The sequence below is a fragment of the Osmerus eperlanus genome, chromosome 23 (genome assembly GCF_963692335.1).
Source record: "Osmerus eperlanus chromosome 23, fOsmEpe2.1, whole genome shotgun sequence".
NCBI lineage: Eukaryota > Metazoa > Chordata > Actinopteri > Osmeriformes > Osmeridae > Osmerus > Osmerus eperlanus.
In genome coordinates, this window is record NC_085040.1 from 4,884,684 (window position 1) to 4,908,690 (window position 24,007).

General features: G+C 46.4%; 2 protein-coding genes across 5 annotated transcripts; one reads left to right on the forward strand and one right to left on the reverse strand.

Moving 5' to 3' along the window:
• Positions 1 to 89: 89 nt before the first annotated feature.
• ecsit (ECSIT signaling integrator) lies at positions 90 to 3,461 on the reverse strand. Of its 3 annotated transcripts, none has more exons than XM_062449675.1 (8): positions 3,330 to 3,461; positions 2,809 to 2,979; positions 2,246 to 2,699; positions 1,688 to 1,911; positions 1,505 to 1,562; positions 1,210 to 1,358; positions 911 to 1,016; positions 90 to 726 (listed from the first exon to the last, which is right to left on the reverse strand). In XM_062449675.1, exons 2-8 carry the CDS (start codon positions 2,956 to 2,958, stop codon positions 410 to 412), a joined length of 1,458 nt encoding a protein of 485 aa, XP_062305659.1. In that variant the 5' UTR covers positions 2,959 to 2,979; positions 3,330 to 3,461; the 3' UTR covers positions 90 to 409. The 3 variants fall into 3 exon arrangements, with proteins under 3 accessions (XP_062305659.1, XP_062305658.1, XP_062305660.1); XM_062449674.1 differs by having other exon boundaries at positions 3,239 to 3,438; XM_062449676.1 differs by having other exon boundaries at positions 2,246 to 2,657; positions 3,239 to 3,436.
• A 128-nt stretch (positions 3,462 to 3,589) lies between these two features.
• Positions 3,590 to 23,254, forward strand: eml3 (EMAP like 3). Of its 2 annotated transcripts, XM_062449669.1 has the most exons (24): positions 3,590 to 3,981; positions 12,045 to 12,221; positions 12,325 to 12,436; positions 12,616 to 13,137; positions 14,968 to 15,084; positions 15,302 to 15,330; positions 17,062 to 17,097; positions 17,235 to 17,355; positions 17,706 to 17,855; positions 17,996 to 18,065; positions 18,171 to 18,281; positions 18,562 to 18,657; positions 19,594 to 19,728; positions 19,850 to 19,988; positions 20,194 to 20,345; positions 20,436 to 20,561; positions 20,680 to 20,811; positions 20,953 to 21,020; positions 21,202 to 21,290; positions 21,419 to 21,516; positions 21,685 to 21,772; positions 21,882 to 21,980; positions 22,145 to 22,275; positions 22,423 to 23,254. In XM_062449669.1, the coding sequence occupies exons 1-24, from the start codon at positions 3,957 to 3,959 to the stop codon at positions 22,645 to 22,647; spliced, it is 3,048 nt and encodes a 1,015-aa protein (XP_062305653.1). In that variant the 5' UTR covers positions 3,590 to 3,956; the 3' UTR covers positions 22,648 to 23,254. The 2 variants fall into 2 exon arrangements, with proteins under 2 accessions (XP_062305653.1, XP_062305654.1); XM_062449670.1 differs by lacking the exon at positions 12,616 to 13,137 and having other exon boundaries at positions 3,592 to 3,981.
• Positions 23,255 to 24,007: the final 753 nt, after the last annotated feature.

Genomic DNA, 24,007 nt, shown 5'->3' on the forward strand with positions numbered 1-24,007 from the left:
TAATCTCAGGTAACAAATAGAACAATCATACTGTATCCTGCATTATATTTGTATTATGCATCATATTATAACTTCATGTCATACAGCGATTCACATCTTGACAGAAATTTATTGTTGACTTCACACACAGTGCAAATTCTAAAATTCCTCTAAGGGGAATAACTTAAAGCGACATGTGAATTTGAACAGCAGCAGGGTAGACACGCATATCTACCGTATTTGCTTAAGCTCGCACTTCCGTTTGTCTACAGGAAAGTAACTGATTATAGCAACAGATTGTATAGGCCACATTCTCCTTTTATATTTGCGGATCAACATGATGATGGTATCAGTGGTAAGATTGCTAGTGGGGTATTCTTAAAATGTGTCTAACTGTATTCGCAGATACATGTTCTCAAACTGGTCCCCTTCATAGTCCTGATGCGCCCTGCTTCAGTCCTTGTCTGCGTCCAGGCTCCTCTTCCTCCTCCTCCTCCACCACCACAGTGTCCGACCCTGGTTCCTCTTCCCCGGGACGGGCATCCATCTCTGGGTCAGCCTCGTAGCCGTGCCCTGGATCAGGGTCAACCACCCCCTGGAGCTCCCTGGGCCCAGCGTCCAGGCGGAAGAGGGTGGGGATGCGGCCCAGGATGGGGTTGGCCTCCTGGAGGCCGGAGATCCACTGGTTGAGGGTGGCCTGGTCTCCCTGGCCCGACATGCACATGGCATACACCTGGCCCTCCTCCACTGTGGGGACAAGCACGTTCTACACTGACTCTCATGGTAAAGGACAACACTGAATACCATTGTTCACCTTCTGCCTTTCCCTTCATCCTCATTGTTTACAGACTACCAAACTGTATATGTATATACAGTGCGTGTCTATATATTCACACAGATACATACACACACACAGTATCTATAGACACACCTTTGTCCACATGGAAGCTGGTATCATCCCCCATGTCCCTGTCCAGGTCCAGGTCCAACTGAAGCGGGTAATCAAAACACCTCTCTGGGTCGTACGGCTCTTCAACCTGTCAGGTGGAGAACATTCACACTGCTGGCAATGCTAACACACTTCAGCAGTAGCATCGATGTCCCATTGTGTGGATAAGAAATCTATATGCACGGATTGTAATTCTGGGGAAACCTCCTATAAAATAAAATATACACAAGTATTCATCATCCCATCTACTGACAGTTACACAGTGTTCCAGGGTCGCCCACCTGTTCGTCTGGGGGCAGGGGATCAGCCCTCAGCACATAGTAGTAGACACATGTGTTCCTGAGCCACAGGGGGAAGGGTCCCTCCACAAACACAGGCTTGCCGGGGTTGTGGTTCGCCAGCATCTCCTTCTGGTCTGGGCTCTGGATACCTGCCATGGGGAAGAGAAGCCGAAAAAGAAGAGAGAAGCTGCAAACTGTAAGATTGCACGAGATATATATCCTTCAAGGGAACTGAAACCAGTTACAAAACAAAAAAAGCCTCTGGGAGGTGGAGAAGTGGGATTGTGTAGCCTACCTACGACGTGAGGCAGTGTGATCTCCTCTCCCGTCTCCAAGATGTCCGTAGACGGCATCTACACGGGAGACAGAAGAGGTCAGACTGCCCAGCAAAACAGACAACAACAACATCAAGCCCCAAGACCAGTGAATCAGTATGAGTGAAGACAGACGCCGTTTTACAGCACTGGTAAACGGGTACCTGGTAGACGGTGACCTTGGCATCGAGGTCGTTGCCGATGCGCTTCAGACTGAGGCGTGCCAAGTCAACGGGGTCCTCCGGGAGCTGGAGGGGGACGGGGAAGGGGTTGGCGTGCTTGAACTTGGGGAACCAGTACATGAGACGCTGGAACTTTCGGATAGGGTGGCTCTTCTCCCCAAAGATCTGGACCAACAGGACCTTCGTCTCCACGTTGGGCATGATGCCTGGTGCCACATTGTAGGGAGAATAATAGTGATTAGTTACATTTACATTTAATCATTTAGCAGACGCTCTTATCCAGAGCGACTTACAGTAAGTACAGGGACATTCCCCCGAGGCAAGTAGGGTGAAGTGCCTTGCCCAAGGACACAACGTCAGTTGGCATGACCGGGAATCGAACTGGCAACCTTCGGATTACTAGCCCGATTCCCTCACCGCTCAGCCACCTGACTCCCGTTATATGGAATAATAGTCGTATAATTATGTAGGATGATAATGGTTTGGGATGAAAATAAATAATAGCCATCGTCACTGTCGTTTCAACACACAAAGACATACCATAGTTCTCCATTTGCTCGAGCACTTGTACTCCACACTCTTGTTGTCTGGGGTAGTGGTTGAACATGCGCTGAATGAAGTTCCTGGGCACGAAAACCTCTTTAGGAAACACATCCAACAGCTTGTTGTACACGGCGATGTCCCGCTCCACACCAAACTCCTGCATCTTCTTCAGGGCAGCGTATATGAACTCTACGTGACCCCTCCGTCGAATGTCCCTCCTTGTGAAGACCTCCACCACTCTGTTAAAGGTAGCTTTGGATTTGGCATCCTTGGAGGCTCTCTCAAACAAGTCGTCGTGGGTTACCAGAGACCGGTTCTTCCGTTTGCCATCCTCCTCCTCCTCTCCGTGGTCTGTTGTCATAGGCTGGTTCTTTGCACATGCTGGGCTGCCATGGAAATGCCTCCGTGTCTGGTAGAGACAGGAAAAAACGTTCTCTGCTACATATCTGATCTAACACGGAAACTAATTTCATGTCAGTTGCTCAAGTTAAGTGTAATTAAATCAATGCCAGCACAAGCAGTAGGCTATGTTAACAGAGCGTAAAACATGAGTTTCTTACCTGACAATTAGTCTTGTGTGGGATTAGGGCTGTTGCTATTGTATGCACTGAGGATGTCTGGATCAAGGCAGTGTGCTGGAAAGAGCCTCTGGCAGAGGGGGCTAAGAAGCCCAAACTATGCAGCCGCAGTAGACAGCGAGCGCAGTTCATTGCAAATGCGTAGTGTTGATCCTGCATGTCAAAAATATAGAGGACATTTGATTTAATCCCATTGCATGTATATGCCAAGATGGGAAGCTTTGTTATCAATACATGTATTTTGCTGTTTCAGATCTATTAGCTAGTGGCTACTTATTTTATTTTAATTAGCTATATGGATTTATTACATTTCTTATTCACTCGTTTATGAGTTTCATTCAATAATATGTCAGTGAAAACCAAGTGCATGACATAGAAATCACTACTCTCTGATAGCAGGGTATCTCCTTACCTTGTCTTAGCAGCAATATGTGGGCTCGTGTGCATGATTTAACAGCTTTACGCATAAGGGATATTCGATTGCCAATACTTCCAATACTTGCCTTACAGTAAGAATATGAGACGATGAAACAAGTCTCCTTCAAAACTCATGGGTACCTCCATATTGGAAACGGCTGCATTTCCTGGTTCTGAATATTTTTTCCTCCCCCTAGTTTAATAGGAACAAGAAACACATACTTGAGTTCCGGCTTCATAAAGAAAAAGGTGCCGTTCACAGCTATGCCAGAAGGTGGCGGAAATTACTGTCAAAAATCTCAGTGTAACCGGTTGACAGGGGGTGTAACCACCGAAAAAAGTTATACGTTTCGGTTGGCAAAACATTATATCATAGATGCTAAGTAAGACATACTCATAAGCAAACATATTCCTAAAGACGACTTGTTTGCCTTCAGATTCTACAGAAATATTTTTGTGACATTTTACAGCTGTGCACTTGCCTCCTCGATGCTCTATTTCCTGGATTCCTACAGTGTTGTAGTGCTTTTTTGAAACCTCTGTGATAACTGCACGTTGCCATGCAATCCCCTCTTTTCTAAAGGAACTGCTTCAACACGAGCAGCTCTTGGTTAACTGTCATGCTCCAAAGTACAAGATCCGTCAGAATGGAAAATACACCAGAAAACAAATTTCACTCTTAAAGACTGTACAACACTTCTCAACATAGGACCATGGATGGTTCTACAAATAGTCTGGGTAAGTTGAGTTTTGAGATGCAGTTCTCAACGGGCAATTTTTTACGAAAAGTTCATCTATAGAGCAAATAATTATGTAGGCGTGTTCAGTTTTTTAATAATAGATTTGACATGTGTTTTACTTGTAATTTGAAAACCTTTTAGAAAGTTCATTTTTATAGTAATGGCACATTGCTTGTCACGGATTTGGAACGTGTATCGTCTGCTCTGTCAGGTATTAGATTAATTGGTTTTTGAAACGAAATAATACTTTAAAGCAGAGTATATAAATTCTCTGATTGACAGATGGGTAAGAATGCAACTTGACACCAAAACTCCTTATTTTAGATTGTGGGTCAGGTGAAATTAGAACGTCGTGAGAAGAGAATGCTATATGAAAGGCTACACTGTCTCTTGTATGTAGTAACAACACGTATCAAGTTCAAAATCCATTGTGATCGATATGAAGACAAGATTGTTTTACAACAACTGAACCATGTCAAAGAATCTAAATGTGGATGCATTCAAATTTATTAGGTTGGTTAATCACATGATAAAATGTAAATTACAATTTGCCTTTTCAAATTTGTATTTGTCAGTTGATATATCCTAATTAAAGGCATAGTTTACAGCCTTCTGCCTGCCAGAGTGCCATGCATTTCTAAGCCTGTCAGAACTCTACAACTTCTGCAGTTGGACCACCATGAAGTTGAACATTGTAAAATGATGTCATTTTTTAAACCGTATTAATATCTTGAAGTATTTTTTTAAACTTTGTATACATGTTTCCATGTATGCAAAATATATATATTTTCTCTGCATTTAATCAGTATTTTAGGATTGTTTTAAGGACGAGATATTTCTTCACATTCTGAGGTAGCACATAAATTAGTATGTGGCTGTTGCATCTAAACTATGCCCCCCTCCATTTTGCACAGCGAAACGATTACCAATGCCCCTCCAATGAAAACTTTAATGGGGTCTATAATGCTGTAGCACAATGGGGCTATTGTTACACAGCTGCAGGGGCAAGCTGTCCTTCCTCATGTGCTGATGTTGTGTTTAGCGTCTTGTTAAACGCCAGGGAGCAGGGGAACAGTAAATACCTCTCAGAGAGGAGCCCGGTAGCATCTGCAGACAAGACCCTCTCTGAAGTACAAAGTGCCTCGGTCCACATCCTCCTTTAGTGATGTATTTGTTTGACATCTTTAAGTCATTTTCATACAATATTATTCGGCATCTGAAATAATGCACTTTTCCTTCACTGTGTCTTGACTTGGCAGACCCCGGGTCAGGTGCTATGTGGTGACCCTAAGCATTGGACATGGTGAGGATTCAGGGTAGTGTGCTTTACATTTATTACATTTATGCATTTAGCAGACGCTTTTATCCAAAGCGACTTCCAAGAGAAAGCTTTACAAAAGCATAGGTCACTGATCATAACAACGAGATAGCCCCAAACATTGCGAGCAGCCAAAACATGAAACATACATGGTGGAAAACCAAATAAGTGCCAAAGGGAAGAACCATATGAGCATGCAGTTAAACAAGTTACAATTGAACAACATGAAACTCCCCGCAAGAGTGTACCTGTAGAAAAAACAATCAACAGTAAAATATTTCACAGCGAGTACAAGAATTTGAAACCGTTACAACTAACCAACAAGAGCCAGAACCAACAAGGAGCCGTCTCATTCTTAGAAGAGCTGCATTTCATGATGTGGTAGGCCTGGGTTTTCCTATGTACAGATTGGAGTTCAGTTCAACTTAACCCCTCCTAAACCTAAGAAAATAAGTCAGAACTGCCCCCAGACCAGGCAGCACAACTGAACTATGTCATTCTCATTGTATGGTGTCATCCACTTAGCACAACAGTCAGTCAGAAAGATGGTCATAATAGTAACGTGTCAATAGATCATTCATCCTCCTGTCTCTCTCTTTGATATGCTTATCCAGAACAAGCATGGTCTTGCATATCTCTCCTTTGATCTAGTCAGACATGAAAATCAATCATCTCCATGACACAGAGGTGAACCCTACAGTGCTGCCTCCGGATCTCCTAGATGTTGGATAAGGTTATTTCGAATTGTTTATCCCCTAGGTTGTGTGTTTACCCCACATACCATGTCTGTCAACATATTATCAGTGTCTGTTCGGCATGAGATCTAAAAACATCAATGCTGTTTCAACAGAAGAGATCTAACCGGTTCACGAGACCTCAATGGTGATTTCCTAGAAATTGAGCCAGTCAGCATTATGGCTTTGACTCTTTCAAGCTCGATCACATGGCCACTTAACATGAACTGAAATCAGTGAAGTCGACTGTGGAGATGGAGCTCTGTGAAATTCAATACGCCTTCACAATGTAGTCAGACAATAGCGGTATGCATGTTGTTCTTGTGCGGGGGAGGGAGAACCTGTTTCTCTCCTGTCTGTTTCAGGAAGTACAAGCTATGACAACGGCATCCTAACCACGAAAGAGGCGTACAAGGCACGCAGGTACAAGGCGTACAGGATGTGATGTCGTCGCTTGAGATCGTTCTGGAACAGGGAACCGGCGACAATCAGAGATGAGCAACAGCTTCTGTGGCGGTTGATGCTCCTTACACAGGATAGGGTTCGTCAGAGGAGGGGGTGGACTCTGGGAGGGGAGGGTGGTTCTAAGCCAGCTGTTGCTGCTGACTATTCAAGTCTGTTTTGGGAAATAACCACAACTTCTCCATTTTAGATACTATAATGTTGAAAAACCGTGAGACGTATCTGCATTAGTATTCAATTACTATACTATAAAATACTATCTATGGAAAGAGCATAGATCTTTAACCCTGTAAGACCCCTGGTTGTAAAATTACAACGTCACTTTTAGCTCTCTAATTGCTAATTTCTTTATTGAAAGACCACATTTATCCAATGGCATTGCAAGGCAAGACAATAGACCCATTGGCTATGTAAATGTGGTCTTAAAAAAACAAAACAAGTGCAATTAGAGAGCTAAAAGTGACGTTGTAATTTTACAACCAGGGGTCGTACAGGGTTTAAAATACTATCAGTTCCGTTTCGGTCTAGATCAAGCAATGAGACTATGAACTGAGTGAAACTACTTAGAAGGGTTCCAGCTCCAGTATGACTGTTGTCATGCAAAACAAATAGATATAAATATCCTCCCAACTAGACAGGACAGGTAGCAGCTTGTGCATTTGCCAACTGGACAAACAATCAGTGTGGTGTCTCGGCTGTAGCCTGATCATGCAACCACCCAGAGGACCTCAGATGACCTGAGGCACAGTGAGACTGAAAGCCTGCACTCACCAATGCAGGATCGGTGCCCTGTTGTATTGTTTCCGTCCTCACCAGTGTCACTGTTAATCTTCGGAGTGACCTTGTTGGATATGATGTTACACAGGTGTGATGTGTCTTTGAGATAAGGCTTCCAATGCTGTCAAAACATTGATTCAACGCCAATTTGTCTCACCATCAATTTGTCTCGACCGTGTTGGAGTTGCAGTTCACAGAACATGCAGTAAACACGTCATTGAGTCATTTACAACGGTCAGTTTGTCACTAAATATGTCTTTGCACGCAACAGGGAGTGTGGACTGATTCAGATTTAATTGCGTAAAAGAAAAAGACAGCGAGAAAACGGGGAAGCTGTTTTTGGCATGGCCTCCCAGCCCAGCTGCTGTGAATGTTGTGGATATTTGCTCTCCTCTTCTGCTGGCTCCGCTGCCAAACTCCTCTCACGTCGCCACCAACCATGGCTTCTCAACGTGAAGGGTATGTACGAAGAAACAAAGGCGATGTAGTATCGCCTTTGTAGACCTGTGTGTGTTTGTGTGTGTGAGAGTGTGTGTGTGTGTGTGTGAGCGTGTGGGTGAGTGAGTGTGTGAGAGAGACATAAAGACAGTCTGAATGTGTAAGTGCATGCATATGTTTCTTCTGCTGTGTGTGTGTGTGTTGTGTGTTTTTCCTACCTTCACGAGAGCATGAGCAAACTATTTAAAGTGCCTTCTTGTTGGGCCTAAGGAGAGGAAACGTGCCCTTCTTTCTTTTGACTTGCTGGACATCCTTCCTGCATCGGTAACTTCACATGTGGACATTCACAAACCTCCCCATACAACTGGCCCACAACACAAGGCCCTAATTAGTTCCTCATGTGTCCAGGACTGCAGTTGGCTTAGTCTAAATATCCTAGGATTCTGTGTATGTGGCAGTAGAGCAACCTTGATCTTCCTGAAATTATATCACTGTCATTCTTTTTGTGGATATGACGAGTCTAGAAGAAGCATGTTTTTTTTTGTATGGCTGCATTTCTCACCCAAGTGTTTATGCTCAGGTCATTACAACCACAATGGAGCTACCACACCCGCTTGTACCATGAAATCTGCCAGATTCCTTTTGGCATTTAATGTCTCCCTCTACTTAGCCTCCTGGTTTTATAGATACAAACATTGAAATTGAGGTCTTTATTTCATGTTTTATAAGCGGCAGCAGTTTTAATGGAAGCATTAGCAACAGTTGCAACATCATGTTAACATTCCCCATGACCGTGTTGATTTGTTTCCAGTTTGATTAGGTCAGAGTTGACACATGTTACGCATACTTTTTCTCCTCATGAGATTTGTGACATATTTATGTTCAGTTTGTTACTTATTTCCATTTACTTAGACAGGCTTTGCTTGCCTTCCTTCATTCCTTATACATACAGACTAAACACAGACTGAAATGAACTAGGATTTTTTTTGTTATACATAATGCTGTCATTTAATGTTTGCTCACTGCAGGTGAGTCATTTGTGCACATAGCTAAATCCCTTTTCCTGGTGAAATGCAGGAACTGGAGGAATGGCAGTGCCACAGGAGCGTGTGTTTACTCATGTGGTGCAGACGTGTGCATGTGTCTGTGTGTGTGTTCGGGACTACTGTACCCCAGGTGGGAAGTAAGTCATTCTATAGACCATGAGTGTGCATGTCTGTGCATTTGTGTGTGTGTGTGTGTGTGTGTGTGTTCGTACTCGCACTTTGCGTCAGTGTGTCTGGGCATAAACATGCGTGCGGGTGCAAGAAAGGGAGAAAAAATGGAAAGAAAACAGTTCACAATGTGCCTGAATCAAGAACTGATTTGAACCTTTCCGGCGCTCCAGTGCAGCATCCCATTGGCTCCATCTCTGGCCCACCCGGTTTACATATCTCTATAATTCAGATTTCAACCACAGGTTTTGAACCTCATACTTCATGCACAGTTGAGCCAGTCAGCAGAGTTTGGATGAAAAGCTGGGACGCCGACTGAAGATTTCACTGTAAACCCGGTGGATCAGAAATGCATCTCGTTTCAACACAGCTGAATCCCATCCATTACATGCCATCTAGTTTTGTAAACACCAGTCCGCCACATCCTCTCTGGTTCAGCTCTATTATCTCCACGGCATATTTCCACTGTATGGCAAGCCGTTAGAGTGTAGCATAAAAAAAAAAATGTAGTTAGTTGCAGTCAGGTGTTTCGTCTCTGTGATAAGACATATCTCTGCTGTCTTTATGCGTCTTCCCCTCCAGTCCATCCTCCTTCAGTTGAAACACTGCTCATGGTTCAGCTGTATGTGGTAACTGATGACCCAAAATGGCGTACCAGACTGTAACTTAGCTTTCCTCCAGCTAGACTCCTATAGGTGACATTACGTGTATATCTTGACTGAGTGACTGACTAATGATTTCAAGTTCATTCAGTTCAACCAGATATAAACACAGTATATTCAGATTACTTATGTACTGTGCACCACTGCTCCACCACTGTCTGCATATTAGAATATGTTTCTGTGTTTTGCTTTCTTGTACTTTGTTTTGCTTTCTTGTACTTTGATAATGTATGTCCTGCACATAACTTTCAGGATTATTCCTTAGGTGTTATTGCTGTGTCTGAGTTGTCCAGTGAGTAGCTTTGCAGACAGCAGACTTAGACAGCCCTGAAAGACCCCATTGTGTATGGAGTCATGGTTCTGGTCCAAAGAGTGTGTGTGTGTGTTTCTGTCTGCATGCGCACACTAGAGAGTGTGTGTGTGTAGGGGTATTAGACAAAGCCTCGTGTTTGAAGCACTGGAAGCTCTCTTCTTCTTGAAAACAGAACCGGCAAACAGTGAATTGCCTTGAAGCGAAAACAAGATATGTTCATGCATCCAAGGAAAGTCGTTAAACTGAACTGACTTCCTTCTTGCTGTTTTGCATGTTTTCTTGCCCACCGGATTCTTGCGCAATCATTTAAAGTGTTATTTTTGCTCGTGAGCCAGCCAGGCACAAAAGGGTTTGAAAAATGCCTCTCCCACTCACCAGTAGGCGGTTAAGAAGTAGTGTACTTCTCCTCCTCCCTTCCTCCTTCTCCCTGCTCCTCCCCACTTCTCTCCTCTCCTCCCCACTCCGACAGGGTAACGAGCCTCCTCAAAGACTCTGTAATGATCAGAGAAATCTGGTCTGGTAGCCTGACTGTTACCTCTCACACTACCACCCTCAGCAAGAGAAGGGTTAAGAGTGGAGAGAAAGTTCACAGCTATGAGTGTAGGATCATAAAGTAAAAATGATAAGATCCCAAATCTTAGCATAATCCCGAGAGGACTGGAGGAGGAGAAGGGAGGGGAGGGGTGATATCAGAGGAGGAGATATTGCAAGGCGTGAAGGGAGGAGGAGTGATGAGAAAGAAGATAAGGTGAAAACAGGACTGAATCGCGTGGAGGAGTCATGGAAACAGGAAGTAGGGGGAAACATGGTTAGGTAAAGAAAGTGACAGCTTTGATCTGCTACACATAGCAAGCCCTTCTCACAGAGCCAGTTATGCCTGGTAGCTTGCATTGCATCATTCTGTTCTCCCTGTGCCAGATATGAGAGATGACACTCCCTTAGGCCAGTCAACTCAGAGCTGTTCAGGCATGTTTTCATGGTTTATAGTGATTCATAGTTGTAGCTCTACTTTACAATGCTTTCCTTTGGTCCCAACACGTACCCTTTCTGTTGATATCGAATGATAGCATTGCTATAGGCACAGATTGATACAGGGGCAGTTGAAAGTTGCTTCATGTTGTTGGCCTGTCTTCTTCATTTGGATGAGCTGTTGGTCGTTTTGGTCCAGAATTACCTTTTTTTTTTTTTTACAGAGGATATGCCTAATTGTTACCATAGTACCTCATGTCCAGGACAGAGAGGGGAAGTTTTCTATGAAGTGGTACAAGCTGCATGGCAATTTACCAAGCCAGCCACAGTCTCTCTATAAAGCTGTTTGGCTAACTAAAGCAGGAAGTTAAAGCCTAAAGGGTTGCTCACTGTCTCATGGTATGCGGCTTGTAACTCACGCACACACACACACGCACACACACTGAGGATTGTGACGCACTAACGGTGGCTGTTGATGTTGACATCTTCAAATCCCCTAGGTGATGTTATCAGCCAAAGTCATTCCTGTGGTCAATACCAGAACGTGCACCCCAGGGCGCACCCCCATCTCTATGAATCTGTGCCCACTTAACTGTTCTAAAATCCATCAGCTAAACACCACGTGATAATAAACATTCCAGGCTTCCCTTTTGCGAGGCTCATCCCGCTAATTGACGAAAAGGTGGTAGAAAAGCAGAAACATGTGGAAAATCCTCTCCACTAATGGCCATCACGATATCTCCCGCTTGCTTTTTGTGGTGGAAAAATGTGCCAGCTTCCGTCAGTGAAGCACATGAAAGACCTGTAACGTTCGGTAAATAAACAAGACTCTCAGGACCTCTCCTCTTGTTTTTGAAGTTGGAGTCAGTGATGGATGCTAGCATTAAGGTTGGGTTTACAATCAGTAGGTTGCCAGAGGCCCTTCTCTCTATACAGAGTTCTTTCTTTTTGAGTACATTCTTGTGGGATGTAGGGATCACATTACCATGGTATTCGGGGATCTTAAAGTTCTCATAAGTGGTTTTTTAAATGGAAGACTGTTTTGGTCCACAGCAAACAAAAATCCACTTCTGGAAAGACTGTTATTACCCTTACCGCTTATTAGTCTTGACCAATGTTGTCTTGGCATGACTCCCTCCCTAACTCCTGATTGGTTGTCCTGGTGTGTGTTCAGATGATGTGTCGGCAGACAGCAGCGCTGAGTTCCCAGACCGGGTGTCCATGATGGAGGGCCGTCTGCAGGCGCAGGAAGATGAGATCACGCTGCTGAAGTCATCACTAGCCGACGCGCTGCGTAGGCTCCGTGTCCATGACCAGCTGATCCCCCTGCTGAAACAGCAGCTGATCGCAGGTAGGGCTCCTGGACAGCATCCCTCAGGTTGCTGCACTCGGACTTATCGGAGTTAACACAGTATGTCATAATAATGTTTGTGCGCGCGCGTGTGTGTCACCAGTGAACCCAGCCGCGGCCCGGGTCCTGAACCAGGTCTGTTCCGAAGGTTGCTCCCGTGGTCGTAAACAGTCGTCCAGCTCAGCCCCAGATGAACTACGACACCCAAACACCAGGTACAAGACTGTCCGTCTATATCAATAAAGCATTGTTTATTCAAGCTGAGGTCCTAAGGAAACCTTGTTTATTTCCGTTCTTGTCAGGAAATATTGTTTTTTATTTGAATAATGTCTTGATTTGATTGACTTTCTCCCCTCACTTCCCTGTCTATCAACTCCTGCACATGTTTCTTTAGCCAAGTGACTAACAGTCATGGTGAGAATGGCCACATTGGTGATTCCGTATCCCCAGTCCCAAGGCCCAGACCCCCCACTCTGGACAGCTCTACCCAGACAGATCCTCCTGCGCTGGGGCAGTACCCAGGGCAGGACAGGGTGCCCCTGGCTCTCACCAGAGCCACCCAGAGCCTGTTCCTGGAGGACGCCCTCCCTGGGGGGGGGTCAGTGTTGGAGGGGGCCCGGGCCAAGCTGCACCGAATCCAGGGTATGGAAGAGGAGGATGAGGAAGGAGAGGACGAAACTGGAAGGGAGAGAGAGAAGGACTTGAGCTGGGCTTCTTCCCTGGTGGAGGAGCCTATCCACCCCACCACCATCAGGAGCCTCCAGAGAGAGGTTCTCCAGGAGGCCAATGGACCAGAGGAGCAGGGCTCAGCCCCCCAGACCCCCTCCCCGAGCTCCCCGGCTCCCCCGAAGGACCAGGCCCCCATCCCCAGAGCCGGACCCCTGTCCACCATCCTGGCGGGAGAGAAGAAACCTCTGTGCGTTCTCCCCACCCCCCCCTCTCCTTCCCGTCCTCCATCTGTCTCCCGATCCTCACCCCTGTCTCTCCATCCCGATTTGCATGACTTCTGGAGGGAAATTAACCACGCTGTCGTTTCTGTTACACTTGCGCACACACACTGCAAAATCATGCTCTCCTAACGCTCGTGCGTCAATCAAGGGTGGGTTGCCAGGTTTGTAATTATGTTCTGTTACGGAAACCCACGGGGGGGGGGGGGGGGGGGGGTTCTGTTTTGATCGAGAGCCTTGGATTTTTCCATGGACCTAACAGGGGCTAAATACGTGGGATCGGGAACATAGAGCCCAGTGTCACATAATGCTTGACAACACTTAGTGACACGTTCAAGAGAGAGAGAGGTTGAGAAAGACAGAGAGAGAGAGGATCAGACTGGAAAGTATGAGGCCTGTTGCATTCAGCAGCCCCACTGTGTATTTCAGCGGTGGGGAACGCATGGATAATCGGGGAGGGGGCACAGGCTGTATTTTGCCATGTCAACATTACTTTGACGTGCCATTTACACGTACAATAGTTTCCAACTGGCCAAGCAATACGACACAAAGGAAATATCCAGCTAAAAGATATTTGGCTGTTAGGGTCACAAAATTTCATGTTCGTCTTGAGACATGATATAACTAGCTCCGTGTTGAGTCTGTTTGTTATCAGGGATTCCACAGCTGGGTTTGACAGATGCAAAAGTGAAGTCACTAACAAAGTAACAGTCTCTGTGCTAACTTATTGATCGAATAGTCGTTTGAACTAACCTATTTATCCAACTAAATCAGTGGTTTGCTTCAGCAAGACTTTCTGCATGTGGACTCCTCAGGGTCTGTGTTGATAGAGGGTTGTGATTTCTGTTGGGTTCTGCTGCCCTTTGCCTTCCTGAGAAGCCAGACTGACAGTTATGCTCTTTGTTTCCTCCAAACAGTCTCTCTTTGATAGAAACCACTTGAGCAAAGGCGTGTGGGTGTTAATGGGTGAAGCCGAAATTAAATCACAGATTGGATCACGCGTCAAACTGTAAATACAGAAATCACCTGACTGAAACTCTTGCCCAATCACATAGCTAGGCCAGTACTCTGGTTGTCTGTAGTAGGAAGAGAGATGTCTTCAGAGATGAACAGTAGAAGCACACAGGTTCCCAATGGTTTCCCAGGCTGGGGCTTTGCTGCATGAAATGAAAAATCATAAATCTTATTCTTTCTACAAAATTATTTCAATATTTCTCTCGTGTATATATCGTGTTCTTTCTTGTTGTGGTTTGCAAGATAGCTTTTGTTGATTGATAGCATCTGCTTCAGCTCATGAGGAATTCGACTCTATCATGCCACTCCATGGAAAGCAGTGGTACTAACTGCAAAATCATAGTTAGAAACTAAATTCATAACTGGAATTCCCCTCTTTCGATGTACTCGATCCCTGTTATCTGGTGGCTTTCATTTTACCAAAGGAGGGGGTTGGGTTTAACTTTCTAGGTCAGCCTTCCTTTTGAAGCTAGCCATGAGCATCCTGGTAAGGAAATCACCTTAGATCAGGACTGGCTCGGTGTTACTCATCAAATTCAGGAAACTGGGTGGGGTGTCACAGGAAGGACTTGCTCTGGGACCTAACGATCCAGAGACAAATGTTTGCAACGAATCAGTGTCTGTGTGCGTGCGCGTTTGGGCCTGTGGTATGTCTTTGTCTTCTTCTACGCATGCGTTTGTATGTTTTGGAGTCGCATGTGGTGGTGTGTGGAAGCCATTTTGTTGTATGCATGTAAATCCAACCCATCTGCAGACAGATGTTCAACTCAACGTTCCTCGTGCAGGGTCCGCAGGAACAGTGAAAAACTGGCTAAGGAGACCCAGGAGAAGACCAAAAAACGACTGGACAAGAAGGCCGCGTCCTCGGCCAACCTCCTCACCCGCTCCCCCAGTCTGGAGAGGTGAGACAGGCCTTCCCCCAGCCAGACATCACTCACTGCCACTTTCCAATGGAAACTCGAATCGGAGAAAGCGTCACATATTTCACTGAACAGTCACTCGTTGGAACACAAGGGGCCTTTATCTGCACATAATAAAATTCCATTCCCATGAAAAGTCTTGGGATCTTCGTGATGTCCCTCTGCCTGCATAACAGATCTGGTTGTGTTCTTTTCACAGCCGGGCCAAAGACCTCGTCTCCACTGCAGGTAGTGAAGCTCTCTCTCCCTCTCTGTATTGCTCTCCCCCCTCTCTATCTCTTTCATCCCCTCTACCCCCTCCACTCTCTCTCTCCCTCTCTCCCACCCTATCGCTCTTGCTCCCCCATTCTATCTCTCTTGCTCCCCCTCTCTCCCCTCTCTCCTCTCTCTCTCTCTTCCCCTCTTTTCTCTCTCCCTCTTCATCCAACAAAAAGCCCCATGCCAGTTCCAGCAAGCTTGCGTATGACTTCAAAGCCACATGCAGGAACCGTTTCAAACCCTAGGACTACTGGATCGCATACAGAACTCCTACGACAGCAATGCAGCGTAAAGCCTTCACTTGTGGTCTACTGTCGCTTTTAAAAGCCACTGGCTTTTTTTGCGGTTGGCTTTTATGGGAGTCACTCTCAAAGCTCAGTGCTGATCGAGGACACCCTCTCTATGATTGTCTGTGTCTTCTTGACCAGTCCTCCCTAATGGGGATTCAATTGGCGTAAAATCGGTTGGGTTCGCCTATCAGAGCAGCTTAATGGTCTTGAAATGTGAACAATGAGCTTTAGGGTTGGCCTGATCTCTGTAGACAAGGACGCTCATGAGGAAGTAGCTACAAATGCTACACGTTTTGCTACTGTGCTGTTTTAAGGTCGAGCCATAAGAATGTTTCGAGCAGAGGGACACCAGAAGCGTTGCACGGTTATTCAAACCCTCGGGCTTATTTCGCCTCTCTGGGTTATTTCCGAGTGCATCGCCGTTCTTCCCACACACATACACACACACACCGAAAAGACGAAAATACCGTCCGACATGCTATGATCTCAAGGAAGGGTTTTTTTTCTCTGTCATTTCTTTCTACGAGCGCAGCTGTCCCGGTTGGACTCACACAGGAGGTTCTGTTAGTGTGGAGGTTCCCCAAGGCACGGCTCCTTCCTCAGTGGAAACACACATCCATTGTGGTTAGCCACTCTGACTCCCCTAACTGGATGATGGATGCAGAGTCCTCCCCAAAAGGACGGCTTAACTTCTCTCTCTATCTCACTGTCGCTCACGTTTGATCTTATGCCAGTTTCTCTCTCTCTCTCACACACACACACTCTCTGTCTCTCGTTCACACACTCTGTCTCTGTCTCTCTCTGGGCCAAACCAAGTTCAGCAAGAGTTAGCTCGTAGTTTTTACTCTTCGTCCATCTCCAAGGCTCCGTAAAGATTACACAGGACTTTTAATGTGAGATGATATCAGGTTTTTTTGTAGTGCTATCCATTACCCAGAGACCTCTCACTTTAGAACACCATTGTAAAATGCTTTGCTGTAGGCAGATAATGAGCTACACGGTGACTTGAGACATGGACCCAGTCTTTTACGATGCTTTCTCTGACGTGCAGACTTCTAATGACACCTCAACCCACCCCCGGTTTGCATACCAGTGGATGACCGCTCACACACACACACACACGTGAAAGTTAGATACCAGTGTTCTAGGTGATGGGGCTGAGCTGCATCCCCACCCAGAACTGTGCTCACAGATCTCACCCCAAGCGCTCCGAATGGATCCCTCGGGATCCATCATGTCAGTATTGGATCCACTACAACGGAATCAGCTGTGATTTGGATCTCGTAGGATCCTGGTGTTGATTTGTTCCCCTGTCTCTTCCTCTGCTCTCTGCTCTTTTTCTTCTCTCTCGTTTTTTTCTTTTTGGTTGGTCTTTCTCTTTCCCATTTCTCTCTCCATTCACCTATCTCAGGTTCGCCAGGATCGAGAAGGGCGACCTACAGCCAAGGTATCAAATATGTGATTCCTTATGTGTGTTTAAACGAAAAGTGTATGGAATATTACATGTATGACTCGGAAAAGGAATATGAATCCATGTTTCAGTTTTGTCTCTCGTCTCCAATTCCTATTCTTATTGGCTGACAGGTCAATCAATTAAGATGTTCATCCGTGGTCGACCAATCACCATGTACATCCCCTCAAACATACAGAACTACGAAGATCTGAAGATGGAACCGCCCGCTGAGAAACTGGAACTGGATTGGGTGTATCCTTCCCCCTGCCCATGAGCCACAAGCACTGGTGCAGTGATTCAGCGACAGAGAGATGTTTTTTTAATTGAGCCATTATTGATCATACCATTTGATTTGATTTGACAGTGCTTAACTAAATGGATCAGTGCCATGAAAGCCAAGCAGATTCCAAAGTTTCTCTGTGCCCTTGAGTAACCGACATCTTCAGTGCAGGCAGATGAGAACAGTGTACGCCCTGCATAAATCACCTATTAGAGGAAGTAGCTGGGGGTGAAATTGCTTGTTGCCTAATGACTGACCTAGACCCGATTGACCAATGAGATGCATGAAGGATGATGTCACCTTGACTGGCCGGGGTTTGTAGCTATGGTTACCGAGGCCGAGACTGCAGGGCCAACCTGTACCTGCTGCCGTCGGGGGAGGCCGTGTACTTCATCGCCTGCGTGGTGGTGCTGTACCACGTCAACACCCGCACCCAGCGCCACTACCGCAAGCACACTGACTGTGTCCGATGGTGAGAGGCCGCAGCAGGGACCAGGAGCCCTGGTCCTGGCCGAGCATTCATCCACCTCCAGGCCCCCGGACACGGACGCCTGTGTTGTGTTCAAGGCAGGTGTGAGGCTCACAGGGGTGTTGTTGTGATGTGTTCCGCAGTCTGACCATCCATCCAGACAAGGTGCGCGTGGCGTCGGGACAGACCGCCGGCGTGGACAAAGATGGGAAGGTGAGGGGTCAGTTGGGGGACTTTGACAGGAGGATGGGCTCTCCTTTCATGTTGATTCTAGGTCATTATGGTACTGTACATTAAAAGCGTGTGCGCGTGCATCAGCCCCTGCAGCCTTTTGTCCACATCTGGGACTCGTCGACGCTGGTGACCCTGCAGCAGATCGGTCTGGGCACCTTCGAGAGAGGCGTGGGATCTGTGGCCTTTTCCACGGCCGTGAGTCCCGACCTGCCGCCTCGCCCTCACCGCCAGGATCTCCCATCCACACGCACCGACACGCGCGTCGAGCACGTCAGCAGGCCATGTCCACGGATGATGAACTCACCGACATGTCTCTCTCTGTCTCTCTCTCTCTTTTTATCGACGCTCGCTTTGTCTGTGTCCTTGTCACTTTCTTGCATGGCCTTTCCATCTGCCCTTTCACTCGTTCTCCCTCCTGCTCCTCCTCTCCTTTCCCTCCTCCTCCTCCCCCTGTCTCTGCCTGTCTGGGCTGCAGGACTCTGGAGCTTACCTGTGTGTGATTGATGACTCCAACGAACACATGCTGTCTGTGTGGGACTGTGCCAAAGGCACCAAGCATGCTGAGGTTAAGGTATGGCCATGCACACGTGCACATACTGGACACACACACACACACACACAGGCTGTACATACACACACCCACATACTGAACGTATAAACACGGTCACACACGGAATACCAGGGAATCTGTGGTTTGTGAACATATAGATAAAAGAATATCTGTCTGGTGTCTGATATCAAGCGTTCCCCTCATGCTGTCAGAAAGGAATCTGCCTCCCATGTGTCTTCGCTGGGACCCAGAACTAGAATTAGCATGCGTAGGAAGTGCTAAAGCCAGAATTACATTACACGGGGAGTCTGTGGAGCCACTCTTAAATGAGGTCTGTTTGTGGAGATTAAGAAAAAGTACGGCCGAGGTATCAACCGGCTCTATCGTGGGCTTTTGTCCCAAATTTCTCAACTTCCCTGAGAGCAATTTGAACGGGGTTGTCATGGCAACTGTGTAAATATTTTAGACAGTGAATTTGTCCAGCGGTTCTGCTATGTGGGCTGTACAGTGTGTGTGTGTGTGTTTGAATGTATGTATAAATGTGCATGACCAGGAGATTAGCTTTACATAGGCGGGTAGATGCATGAGATAATTTTCTATCTCTTTTGAAAGAGATTTGTAGCACAGACGCTGGACTTGTCATATTATCATAGCTTGGTTTGCACAAGGTTCATCTGTCATGGGCGTCTCACCAGTCCATTTTGGGAGTGCGAGGGTTTCAGACCACATACTGTGAACACACAGCTTAACATAAACAGTGATTTAGGAGTGTCTTTACTGTATAACTGCATAGTGTTGTATGCCCATCCCTCAATGTAGACTGGTATTCTACTGTACTGTACTGTACTGTAGACAAGACCCGTCATGTCAACAGAACTTCTAACCTAACATGACATATTTCAGTAGGATATTCCAAGTAAAGGTGTTCCTCTTGTCGTGTGTGTTGTGGTGTTGCAGAGCACTAACGAGGCTGTGTTTGCTGTGGAGTTCAACCCCAGCGACAGCGGCAACATCATCACCTGTGGGAAGTCTCACGTCCACTTCTGGACCCTCAGCGCCGGCTCCCTCACCAAGAAACAGGGCATCTTCGGGGTAAGTGAACTTCTCCAAAACAAAGACCCGCTGTCCAGCAACTACAGGCCAACGCCTCTCATGCTAGTTCTGCGTTTTCTCTGGAACGTTCAGGCGACGTTTGTTTGTTTCTCTCCGGCAGAAATACAAGAAGCCAAAGTTCATCCAGTGTTTTGTGTTCAGTCTGACGGGAGACGTGCTAACAGGGGACTCTGATGGGAACATCCTCACCTGGGGCAAATCTCCAGGGGATGTCAAAACATTGGGGAAAGGAGCCAAAGGTGAGGCTCTGTCCATGTAAACGTTTATTTGAAGCTGGATGAACATTTGACATGTCTAGTCTGTAAAATGTACAAATGTACTTTCGTATTACTGTGTATAATCCTGCAATTCTGTTCCACCGACGTCGTCTTCATCCCGGCAACGACCGGACTGTGTTATTGTTTGTGACCCTTTCTCCTTCCTGTGGTGTCTTTCCTGCTCCAGAGACCTTTCAGATCATGCGGCAGACTCAGGCTCACGAGGGCAGTGTGTTCACCCTGTGTATGCTGCAGGGCGGCGCCGTGCTAAGCGGCGGAGGCAAAGACCGCAAGATCATCCGCTGGAGTGCCGACCTGGCGCCCGAGAGAGAGTGTGAGGTGAAACCCGTGTGTGTTTGTGTGTGTGTGTGTGTGGTAGCTGCAATCTTATTTGGATTCAGTCTTAATTCCGTACTTCTGTTTCTCTAGATTCCAGAGATGTTTGGTGCGGTCCGCACCCTTGCGGACATTGATGGGGAGGAGCTGCTAGTTGGTACAACCCGAAATGCCATACTGAGAGGCACTTTCTCAGACGGATTTGTGGCCATAGTACAGGTACACATCATGATGACTCGTGTGTTAAACAATATGAGAAGGTTTTGTTTACACACACACGCACACACACACGCACACACAGAGGCAGACTAACAGTGAGTGTTTGTGTACCTTGCAGGGTCATATGGATGAGATGTGGGGCTTGGCCACACATCCCTCCCAGAACACCTTCTTCACGTGCGGCCATGACAAACAGGTGTGCCTGTGGAACACCGAGGAACACAAACTGGACTGGTGCACCACACTGGAGGTGACACAATGACACAAGCGTCAAATCCACACGCACTCACACGCCCACATTCACACAGAAACACTTTACTTTTGATCAAAAATCGATGCCCTGATTTGATGATTTGTGACATGATCGATGACATAAACGATCTTATCTTAGGAGTACGGACTCTGTGCGGATTTCTGTCCTAACGGAGCAGTCGTGTCTGTTGGCCTGAGCACAGGGAGGTAAGACCCTCCATGACTCTCAAGTCATCCATTAGTATGAATATCAATCCCTCTAATAATCACTACCTGTGACAGAACCTGCCTTCCTGCTGATGTGGTGGTCGTCCTGAGCGAGTAACAGCAGGATGGTTTGATGTCGTCGGTCTCGTTGTGACAACCCCTCTCTGACTCCTGACGACAGGTGGCTGGTGCTGGACATGCAGACGAGAGAGGTGGTCTCCGACTTCACCGACGGCAACGAGCAGCTGTCTGTCATGAGATACTCGCCAGGTCAGGGTCCCCCGCTCGCTGACCTTTCTGTCTTGAGCGACGAGCAGCATGCCGCACGCACTCCACCCCTAGATGGCGCTGTTTGGTCTCCCTTTAGGAACACGCCCCGCTTTCTTCTTCTCTTTCAGATGGGAGCTTCCTGGCAGTGGGTTCCCACGACAACTTCATCTACATCTACACGGTCACAGAGTCCGGACGGCGCTACACCCGCTTCGGAAAGTGCAATGTGAGCAGTGCATGATGGGAGATTGTGGTTGGATGTGGGTTCGTCATAAAAGATGTCCCATGTACTTCCTACCAGTCTTACACAGACAGTTCCCTGTTGTCTGCCTGTTACCTCATTAATGTGTTGTAGTGACTTGATGCAATATCTCTTATTGTGTTCCCAAAACAGGGTCACTCCAGTTTCATCACTCACCTTGACTGGTCCAAAGACGGGAAGTATATCATGTCCAACTCGGGCGACTACGAGATCTTGTACTGTGAGTGAATGTCTGAAAATCTATCTTTACTGTCTGTACATCTTTGTGTTAAGATCCCAATTGTACAACGGTCTGTTTAATCAGCCTTAAATGAGCTCCTCCTCCCCAGGGGAAGTGGCTGGGGGCTGCAAGCTGCTGAGGAATCGCTTTGAGAGCAAAGACAGAGAATGGGCGTCCTACACTTGTGTGTTAGGCTTCCACGTCATGGGTAAGGGTTCACTAACACTTCCATACCACCAGGACAACGAAACGGCCCTTCAAAAACACAATGCAGCCGTGATGGTTGTGGAGAGTAGATCCTTGTGCTGTAGCTATGCTGAATTGCCTTTGATACGAGGGTGAATGTGATGTTGATGATTGGCTGTGTTCCAGGTGTGTGGCTGGAGGGCTCGGACGGGACAGACATCAACGCTCTCTGCCGCTCCCACAGCGAGAGGGTGGTTGCCGTGGCCGACGACTTCTGCAAGGTCCACCTCTTCCAGTACCCCTGCCCCAAACTGAAGGTCAGACACGCCCACACTCAAACAACACACACTATGGCATCGGTCGGAATCACGTCATTCACAGATAAATAGTGAGATAAAGGGGATGACACGTGCTACATGGACCAAGCTGAATATCCGTTTCTCCGCATGGCCTCCTGTCCCTAGGCCCCGAGTCACAGGTATGAGGGCCACAGCAGTCACGTGACCAACGTGCGCTTCACCCACTGTGACAGGCACCTGCTCTCCATTGGGGGGAAGGACACCTGCATCCTCCAGTGGAGGGTGACGAGAGCAGGGACGGGGGACAGCAGCGAGCGCTTGGCCTCAGCCCCGGCCTCAGCCCCAGCCTTAGCCCCAGCCTCCTCCAGCTCCCACGAATCTAGCTCGTGAAGATGAGAGAATAGGAACGTTTTTTGGGGGGAAAGTGATTTGTTTACAGAGTGGAAGAGAAGTTTGAGAGAGAGAGATTGACAGAGAGATTAGAGATTGGCAGAGAGACAGAGAGAGAGTGGGAGACTCTTGACACAGAAAAAGGAGAGACTATGTGATCCAGATTTTTGGTTCTTACTTTGAGGGTTACCATGGACACAGGTCCTTAACCTACAGGATTCTCATTTCAGAGGAAAATGATAGATTTGTACAATGTGAGCCACATGTTATGACGTAAAGATACATGCGTAACTTTTGCCAGAACAGAATATATTTTATTCTGTTTGCCTTTTGTGAATTTCCAGTTTTGACATAATTGAAGGTCAATGTTTTTGTGTTTTTATGTCGGATTGCCATTATATATCCTAATCTTTATGACAAATCAAATTCTACATTCCAAAGTATTCCTTTGAAGTTGTATAACTTTGTGTAAATGACCACAATGATTTTGCTTTACGGATAGGTATTTGTCATAGTCCTTTATCAAACTTTTTAACTCTAAAATGTCTTTACACTTCCTGTGTGCCTCCACATAATCTTAAAGAGCCTGAATAAAACATTGTATGAATCCTGAGCATTTGATATATTTTTATTTAGCAAAGGGTACGTCTTTTTAAGTGTCTTAAAGAGTATGGATGTCTTCTGATTTAAGTTGTAATAACAAATGATTGATTTGTTCATCGCATTGTAATGTGCCTGACTGTAAAGTGCCATGGTGACACAGTAAGAAGGTCGTGGGTTCGATTCCCGCTTAGAGAACTGTTCAATTCACAGGTGGGCTATATCCTGAACATGTTCTCACCGTGTTCACAAGGGTTTCCTCTGCAAATAACCCCAAAATAAACATGCAGAACAGATTGCTCTCTTGCCCATGTCCCTGGCAAGGTGTGAGTTGATCACTTGGACTTAGTCGCCTTGATGTGTCTGATCACTGCTCCTGGCTGCAGTGATCAGACACATCAATAACAGGATGGGAAAATGCAGAAGAATCATTTCATCGGTGGATACTTCTGCATGGGTCGTGTCAATGTCGTCGCTTTTTGTGTGTGTATCAATACTGAATTATAAACGTTTCTCGCCATTGCCGTATTATGATTTCTTAAAACTGTCACATTTACCACAAGAGGGCAGTATTGTGCAAATAACTTCTGGCGTCAGTTATATCATTCTGCACGTCAGTTTTTGAGCCTGCAGGATAATACAATTAGGCTATGTTAATAATAATTGTCTTTAGCACACACTGCATTGCATGGATATTACTCAGTATTATTACTGAAGTTATATTTAGGCTACTTTTGTCAGTCATAATGTAGTTTATCTA